The sequence below is a fragment of the Bidens hawaiensis genome, unplaced genomic scaffold (assembly GCF_021521415.1).
Source record: "Bidens hawaiensis isolate Kalapana, Puna unplaced genomic scaffold, B.hawaiensis_p1.1 tig00014404_1, whole genome shotgun sequence".
Classification (NCBI taxonomy): domain Eukaryota; kingdom Viridiplantae; phylum Streptophyta; class Magnoliopsida; order Asterales; family Asteraceae; genus Bidens; species Bidens hawaiensis.
The window spans coordinates 259934-269806 of NW_027492246.1; the positions used below are offsets into that span (position 1 = coordinate 259934).

At 34.7% G+C, this 9873-nt stretch overlaps 1 protein-coding gene and 1 pseudogene across 1 annotated transcript; both read right to left on the reverse strand.

Annotated features, from left to right (window-relative positions):
• Window positions 1-336: 336 nt before the first annotated feature.
• On the reverse strand, window positions 337-2887 carry LOC143546587 (receptor-like protein EIX2; annotated as a pseudogene).
• A 3248-nt stretch (window positions 2888-6135) lies between these two features.
• Window positions 6136-8834, reverse strand: LOC143546588 (receptor-like protein EIX2). Its single transcript, XM_077038229.1, has 2 exons — window positions 8516-8834; window positions 6136-8428 (listed from the first exon to the last, which is right to left on the reverse strand). Exons 1-2 carry the CDS (start codon window positions 8832-8834, stop codon window positions 6246-6248), a joined length of 2502 nt encoding a protein of 833 aa, XP_076894344.1. The 3' UTR covers window positions 6136-6245.
• Window positions 8835-9873: the final 1039 nt, after the last annotated feature.

Consider the following 9873-nt stretch of genomic DNA (forward strand, 5'->3'; position numbering starts at 1 on the left):
AACTCGCTAAAAGGTCAGTTATGTATCTTGAAGTGTAAACGGGTTCCGCATCCCTTGTTTTTCTTTATTTTTTTTTCTTTTCTTTTTTATAGAATAGCTTTTATATAATATATGATCTCTGATTATGAATATGGGATTGAAAATATGGAATTTTTCTATTTGACACAAGGCGGGAAAATGGCCACCCATGGTGTTGGTGGCAACTTTATTCACAAAACACAAGCCCAATACAAGACACACACACACATTACATCTTTCATAGCTAGTACACTTGCGTCTTTACATGTTAACACGAAAAAGTAGTTCAAAACAACTTAAACACTAGAGAACCGATAACTATTCAAAAGCAAACCTTCGCAATTTTGCAAAGAACACCAGCACCTCTACATAAACCATGTCTTGCAAGGTATCCATAAAGTGATAAAAAGTGTGTCTCGCATGACGGTTAAGAAGTAAAGTGCCACAAACTATCCAAAATCCGATAGGGAAACCAGAGGCACCGCCTATATAAAACCATTTCTGAAGGTCATCTAAGTCTTTCCCGCCATCCTCACGTTCACCTACCACGGGTGGTATTTCTGAACTTTCATCTCCGGGACAATATTTGGTCAATGGCAGTCCACATAGTTTTGCATTTCCTGTATATTTTGAAGGTTCAAAGGACTGGAGCTGAGTACTAGTTGGAATTCTCCCTAACAAATTATTATATGACAAGTCTAGATAATCTATTGAATTTATCCTAGACATGCATGATGGTATCTCTCCTGAAAGATTGTTTTTTGATAAATCCAAAGGAAGAAGTTTTCCCATCTCACCAATTTTCCAAGGAATCTTCCTATCTAGAGCATTGTTTGACAAGCTCATTGCAATAAATCCATGGAGGTTGGTTACTTCATAAGGGATATGTCCTGTTAGATTATTTCTTGATAGATCAATGAGCTTTAAAAGTCCTAGATTTGTGCTAAATTATTGCATATTTCCTTGCCAATGGATCATTGCATGGTCAATGTAAATGACCACGGGGGAGGATTGCACCACGGAGGAAGGGGATAGGGAGGAATATGATACAGAGGACGTAAACAATCGACGACCAGGAACTGGATTTGAAACTCCATGTATATTTTGTGTATATAAGCCTCCTTCTTGAACCATGGTAGTAAGATTATTCAAGCATGAGGGTATGGTTCCATTAAGATTGTTCATTGAAAGGTCTAGGATTTGAAGATTTGCAAGTTGACATAATTGTAAAGGGATGTGTCCAAGGAGTTTGTTTGATGTTAGGCTAAGAACATACAGCCTTGATAGGCTTTCCGGATAGAGGAACATTACCATTGGCCCCTAAATCTAAAAATGTGAGCATGGTGCAACTTTTTAATGACAAAGGCAATTCTCCAAAGAGGTTGTTGTTGTATAAAGACAATACCTCGAGGCTAATAAAAGAATAAACAGAGGTAGGTAGCTTTCCAGACAGATTGTTGGATCCTAGATTGAGAACTTTATGTTTTTCGAAATGCCACAAACAGTCTGGAAGTTTTCCAGAAAATGAGTTATGCGAGAGGTCTATATATGTTAAAAACTCATACGAAATTTGGCATAGAAAGGATATTCCTCCATGGAATTTGTTTCTTGAAAGATCTAAAGATGCTAAAGTAGATGGAACCTTTGCTATGTGACCATAAAAGTTGTTAGAACTCAAATCTATTGTTGAGACCAAAAAAGGAGAAAAATTGGATACTAAATCATGTGTCTCCCCACTAATGTTGTTGGCTGAATTGAGAAGGCCAAATGTTCCAAAACTCCACAGGTATTGTATCTGAAATCCCATTCTTTGCAATATTAAGCCTGGTAAGTTTTTTTAAACTTTGAATCCATTTAGGGAAGAGAAGCCCTAGGTTGCACGAGCTCAAACCAATATCATATGCATAAGAAAGGTTTGGCATGTCAGCTTCGGAAGGAATTCCTGTGAACCGACTGTATGAAGCATGCAAAGTTTGTAATGCAACTGATGTGCATCCAGACCAGTTGTTGAGGAAATCAGGTAAAATAACAACAGCAGAGTTGTAACTAAAATCTAAATTTGTCAAACTACAAAGATAACCAAAAGATTTACCATCTAACATGTTTTTAGAGAGATCAAGATAACGAAGCTTATTGCTAGTTAATGGCAACAACCAATGATACATTGATGAGTTGAGATTGTTATCATCAAGATAAAGGTTATTAATAGATGATGAAGAGTTGACAAATGTGGAAGAATATGGATGCATAACCTGCGAGAGGTTACATCCTGATAAACTTAAAACTGATAGTTTTTTAAGACCTAGAATCACATTTACCAATTATTTGCTTTGGCCAGAGAAATACCATCCATATCGAGGAGGGTCAAATTAGACATATGGGACAACCAATCTATGTTGTCAACTATACAACTTGTAAGGTTTCCAAGTGAAAGATATTGCAAGTATGGTAGGTTTCCTAGTTCTGGGGGAATGACTCCACTAAAATAATTATAGGAGAGGTCAAGATAACTTAAGTAGCTTAAGTTGACCAAAGAAGGGCTAATCTTACCTCCAAGACTATATGAGGAAAGATCAAGCTCTGTGACATGACCTGTTCGGTTGTTGCATGTAACTCCATTCCATTTACAACACTCATAGTATTCTTCCTTTTCAGTTGTCCACGTACTGAGATTTCCATTAGGATCTTGAAGGTGAGCTTTGAAATCAAGAAGGGCATCTCTCTCATTATCGATACACTTATAACGAGCAGCTGCTTGTACGAGTCGGTGGCTAACGGAAGTTGAACTTGTAGTTTTTATCCGTAGTAAGAGAAATGAGAAAATAAACAAAATAAGATGCAGAAACTTTTGGAAAATCTTATTTGTCATTGTGTTATATCAAAGTGTGATCTTTTCTTTCTTTTTTTAAATCTATAACATCAACACATATTGCCAGATTTATATACAAAATTTGAAGAGGCAAGTCTCACATTTGTTATGTTTGACCCGTAAAATTGTATTTGAATTAGGGGTGTTCAGATTTGGATTCGCATTCGAAACATTCGAAATTCGATTCGATTTGAATTCGATTATAAAGATTCGAATTCGGTTTTAAAAAATTCGAATTCGATTCGATTCATATTCGAGTATATTAATCGAATACGAATCGAATACGAATTTATGATTTATTATTCGATTCGATTCGAAATTCGAATTCAAATTATATATACATATATGTATATATATATATAATATTTTTTTATTTGTGTCACATAAATAATAAATGTCCATTACAAATTATTAAACTCAATATGCCATATTATTATTTCCTAGTTTATACTAATGTGGATGTTATTTAATTATCGTTTTGAATATTTTGAATTTATACTATTTATAGTTTAGTTTTGAATTTATTATCATATGATATTGTAGCTACTTTAAATTTATATGTTTCTTTTGCAATTATGATTATGGTTTTCAAATTTTTGGCATAGATAAACTTGAGTTAGATTGTATTTATTCATTCGAATTAAAATCGAATTTATTCGAATTCGAATTTCAAATACGAATTCGAATCGAATTTCGAATAGGGCATATAATATGAATACGAATAAGAATCGAATAGTTCAACTTTTAATCGAATACGAATACCGGAAAAAAACAATTATTCGGATTATTCGATTCGATTTAACTTGAAAATTCGTTATTCGATTCGACGAACACCCCTAATTTGAATCTTAAAAAGATCTAATTTCATCAATTACGTGTACTAGTTTTTTTTTTTAATCCCAAATTACCCATCCAATGGGTTAAGTTTTGGCAATTTGTACTTATTTGAAGATTTTTCCACCTTATGTGATAAAAGTACGTAGTCCAAAGAAACTAGTCCATTCATTGGAATAATAATAGTTTATTATGTGGTATTGACGGTCTATATGATAAATAAGATTAGTTTTTTTGTTAAAATTGGTTGTCTTCAATGCTAATTTTTAAGTGTTTAAGGTGTGTAAATCGTATAGCCTGTCCCAAGTTGCACGTTCAAAAGTCTTGTCAATTTGTACGTACTAGATTTTTTCCACCTGCTTGTGACATTTTTGTCTTAAAAAAAAGTGAGACATTTCAAAGAACAAAAAGTAGTTTTACACGCAGCCTTACCATCTCGTCCACTCTTGCATTGACACCCTGCCGCCGGCACCTTAAGGGCGGTACGTGGTGCAACCGGCAACGGTGGGTTACTAGCAGGTGGTAGTTGTTATAAATGTGTCGACACGTTTATGACACGTTTGAAATCGTGTTTTAACTGTTATATTTCTTTAAATATAATTAACAATTAAAAAAGGATATATTAGTAAAAACTTAAGACATCCCTCACTTGTGGCCTAGTGGTAGGAGGCTTGGGTTCTCTAATGGAGACTCAAGTTTGAATCGCACTTGTGTCATATTTGGGTGGATATTGGTAATGATGGACTTGAGCTAGGTCTTGTGCAAAGGTTGTCAGTTCGAATCTTGTGCCCACCCTGGTTTCGTCCCACCGGTTTCCTGGGAGAACGCTCAAGTCAAACTCTGAAGCCAGCGTGGGCCCGGTTAAGACAACATAGTCTGAGTAGGGCATCGGGGCCCTTCAAGTATCCTAAATACAAGAAAGTAGCCATTCTAAAAAAAAAAATTAAAAACTCAAGACTTTATACATAGATGTCTCCTTTCGTACCATAACTGAAAAGTAAAATCAGAGAAAAATTTTGGGAAATTAAAAAAAGAAAAAAAGTATTTAAATTTATTTTTCATGATCTCTACAGCCTAATCATATTCTAATGTGTTGAGGTTATTAGTTGGTGGACCCTTAAAGCTCTTATTATTTAAAATTTATGATTATATATGGGGCTGAACTTAATCAGGTCTCACTTTGCTTCAGTGTGTTTAATTTATGCACACAAGGTGCTCGAAGAAATGCCTGCGTGAAAACTGCTAAACTTGGGCTGAATCGATTCGTATTTCACATTGTTTATTTATACACTGGAATTGATGTTTGTGAAGATACTAAATTTATAACTGAGGGTTTCATTTTCCCATCACATAGTTTCAATGTGTTTAATTTACGTGCATACAAGGTGCTCAATGAAATATCTGTGTGAAAATGGATAGACTTGGCGTGAATTGAATCACATTTCATTTTGTTCATACACATGGCTTTGATGTTTGTAGAGATGCTAATTTGTTTGAGGCATCCTTAATGTTTTTGCATAAAGTTAATATGGGTCTGAATGACATCTTGTAGTTAATATATGCATGTTTTTGTAAGGATTTACTCAAAGGTCTTTTGTCTTTTGTAACGATTATGGGGATTTTGCGATTCTGGGGCAAATGCGATTGCGATTTGGTCAAAGGATGCGATTGCGATTTGGAATACAAATGTGATTGTGTTAGAATGCAATTGCAAATCAGATGCGGTTGCGATCGTATGTCTAGCACAACAGAATCGACAAACAAGCTGTTAACACACGTTTCTTCACACAAACACTCTTTTTACCAAGTATGAAGCTTCAAACAACAAGAGTAACCCGTAGTACACCTAAACACTTCGACAAACACAAAAACAAGACCAAGATCCAAGGTTGTGAACTAAGAACCTCAACTGGTAGAGGCGAAAGCTCTGATACCAACTGTAGGTCCCTAGAACGGATCGACAACTTGTTCTTTGATCAATCTAAGTTGTAGGTTATCGGAAATCATCTACAACCAAGCTAAATCTCGGATCTTGTAGTGTGTTTGTGTTATTTACTAAATATAGTAAGTGGAGATTTGTTGGATGGATAAGGTAGAAAAGGAGAGAAAGGTTTTTCAAAAAAACTTAGTTTGCATGGGCATGCTTCTCTATTTAGAGTAGGAAGCATGCCATGCTATCTTTATTATCATTTGGGCCCAAGTGCGTTTTGATTACATTGTGGCCTTTGGCCCAAACATACATTTAACCAAAAACACGAAAGCAAAGCATACAAACGATAATTAGCTAACAAATACAAAATACTTATAACAACGAAATGGGCTCTACAATTATTTTAACTTAGATTATTCTATTTAACACAAGGCAGGGAATGGCCACCCATGGTGTTGGTGGCAACTTTATTCACAAAACCAAGTCCAAATACAAGACAAACATTACATCTTTCATAGCTACTGCACTTATATCCTTAAATATTAACACAAATAAGTAGTACAACACAATATAAATACTAGAGACAACATACAACTACTTACATGCAAACCTTTTCAATTTTGAAACAAACACAACCACCTTTAAATAAACCATGTCTTGCAAGCTTTCCTTAAAGTTAAAAAAAGCATGTCTTGCACGACGGTTGAGAAATAAACTGCCACACACTATCCAAAATCCCATGGGGAAACCAGTGGCGCTGCCTATATAAAACCACTTTTGAAGGTCATCCATCTCTTTCCCATCATCTTCCTTTTCATCGATCACAGGTGGCACTTCTGAGCTTTCATCTCCGGGACAATATTTGGTCAATGGCAGTCCACATAGTTTTGCATTTCCTGTATATTTTGAAGGTTCAAAGGACTGGAGCTGAGTACTAGTTGGAATTCTCCCTGACAAATTATTATATGACAAGTCTAGATAATCTATTGAATTCATCCTAGACATGCTTGATGGTATCTCTCCTGAAAGATTGTTTCTTGATAAATCCAAAGCAAGAAGTTTTCCCATCTCACCAATTTTCCATGGAATCTTCCCATATAGAGCATTGTTTGACAAGTTCAATGAAATTAATCCGTGGAGATTGGTTACTTCATAAGGGATATGTCCTGTTAGATTGTTTCTTGATAGATCAATGAGCTTCAAAAGTCCTAGATTTGTGGTAAATTCTTGCATATTTCCTTGCCAATGGATCATTGCATGGTCAATGTAAATGACCACGGGGGAGGATTGCACCACGTGGGAAGGGGATAGGGCGGAATATGATAAAGAGGACGTAACCAATCGACGACCAGGAACTGGATTTGAAACTCCATGTATATTTTGTGTATATAAGCCTCCTTCTTGAACCATGGTAGTAAGATTATTCAAGCATGAGGGTATGGTTCCATTAAGATTGTTCATTGAAAGGTCTAGGATTTGAAGATTTGCAAGTTGACATAATTGTAAAGGGATGTGTCCAAGGAGTTTGTTTGATGTTAGGCTAAGAACATACAACCTTGATAGGCTTTCCCCTATCCAAAGAGGAACATTACCAGTAAACTTGTTGGCCCCTAAATCTAAAAATGTGAGCATGGTGCAACTTTTTAATGACGAAGGCAATTCTCCGAAGAGGTTGTTGTTGTATAAAGACAATACCTCGAGGCTAATAAAAGAATAAACAGAGGCAGGTAGCTTTCCAGACAGATTGTTGGATCCTAGATTGAGAACTTTAAGTTTTTCAAAATTCCACAAACAGTCTGGAAGTTTTCCAGAAAATGAGTTACGCGAGAGGTCTATATCTGTTAAAAACTCATACGAAATTTGGCATAGAAAGGATATTCCTCCATGGAATTTGTTTCTTGAAAGATCTAAAGATGCTAAAGTAGATGGAACCTTTGCTATGTGACCATAAAAGTTGTTAGAACTCAAATCTATTGTTGAGACCAAATAAGGAGAAAAATTGGATACTAAATCATGTACCTCCCCACTAATGTTGTTGGCTGAGAGATTCAAGTTTGTTAATTGAGAAGGCCAAATGTTCCAAAACTCCACAGGTATTGTGTCTGAAATCCCATTCTTTGCAATATTAAGCCTGGTAAGTTTTTTTAAACTTTGAATCCATCTAGGGAAGAGAGGCCCTAGGTTGCACGAGCTCAAACCAATATCATATACGTAAGAAAGGTTTGGCATGTCAGCTTCGGAAGGAACTCCTGTGAACCGACTGTATGAAGCATGCAAAGTTTGTAATGCAACTGACGTGCATCCAGACCAGTTGTTATTGAGGAAATCGGGTAAATTAGCAACAACAGAGTTGTAACTAAAATCTAAATTTGTCAAACTACAAAGATAACCAAAAGATTTACCATCTAACATGTTTTTAGAGAGATCAAGATAACGAAGCTTATTGCTAGTTAATGGCCACAACCAATGATACATGGATGAGTTGAGATTGTTATCGTTGAGATAAAGTGTATCAATAGATGATGTAGAAGAGTTGAGAAATGAAGAAGAATATGGATGCATAACCTGTGAGAGGTCACATCTAGATAAACTTAAATATGATAGATTTTGAAGACCTAGAATCACATTTACCCAGCTATTTGCTTTGGCCAGAGAAATGTCATCCATATTGAGGTGGATCAAATCAGACATATGGGACAACCAATCTATGTTGTCAACTATACAACTTGTAAGGTTTCCAAGTGAAAGATATTGCAAGTATGGTAGGCTTCCTAGTTCTGGGGGAATGACTCCACTAAAATAATTATAGGAGAGGTTAAGATAAATTAAGTAGCTTAAGTTGACCAAAGAATGGCTAATCTTACCTCCAAGACTATATGAGGAAAGATTAAGCTCTGTGACATGACCTGTTCGGTTGTTGCATGTAACTCCATTCCATTTACAACACTCATAGTCTTCTTCCTTTTCAATTGTCCATGTACTGAGATTTCCATTAGGATCCTGAAGGTGGGCTTTGAAATCAAGAAGGGCATCTCTCTCATTATCGATACACTTATAACGAGCAGTTGCTTGTACGAGTCGGTGGCTAATGGAAGTTGAACTTGTAGTTTTTGTCCATAGCAAGAGAAATGAGAAAATAAACAAAATAAGATGCAGAAACTTTTGGCAAATCTTATTTGTCATTGTGTTATATCAAAGTGTGATCTTTTCTTTATTTTTTTAAATCTGTAACATGAACACACATTGCTAGATTTATATACAAAATTTGAAGAGACAAGTCTCACATTTGTTATTGTTTGACCGTAAATTGTATTTGAATCTTAAAAAGATCTAATTTCATCAGTTACGTGTATTAGTTTTTTTTTTAATCCCAAATTACCCATCCAATGGGTTAACTCTTGGCAATTTGTACTTACTAGAAGACTTTTCCACCTTGTGACATTTTTTCCTAAAAATACGTGATAAGGTACGTAGTCCAAAGAAACTAGTCCACACATTGGAATAATAATAGGTTATGTGGCATAGACGGTCTACATGATAAATTAAGATTTTAAAAATGATATTAGAATTATTCTATGAACACAATAATTAAAACATATCTATATAATCTATAATATATATAAATGAAACCTTTAAAAGCTTTTTTGTTGTTCCTTAAATTCTCTAAAGTCACCAGATTGTTTTATTTCTAAAATGAGGCTTCTTATGCATTTGACATGAATTCACGAGTATGAGTCTCACCAAACTTAGATAGCTATTAAACGGATTATAACATCTTAATAAATTAAAAATTAATCTTATCAAATATTTGATATGAAAATCCTATAAAATAGGGATATATTAAAAATTAATAACTGATTTTTTTAAAAAGATATTATTTATAATTAAGAAACAATTTTAAAGTAAAAAAATAAGCGGGTCATGAGTCACCAAATCCATATAGCTTTTAAACAGGCTATAACGTATCATGTATTTATTAAACCCTTTCATCATCAAACCTTAAGTATATTATTAACTTTCTTACAATAAAGAAAATAAGTATTAAAAATCGAAAAATGTAAAACAACCCTCGTAATACGGGGTGATGTTAGATTGTCGCTATCTAGTCAAAAACAAGTAAATCAGTATCCTAATCACCTTAAGCTAGTCAGAGTAAGTAGGGTGTCGAACCACGAGAAGTATGTGGTCAGCGTGAAGTGAAATCAATTCCTAAATTTATGAA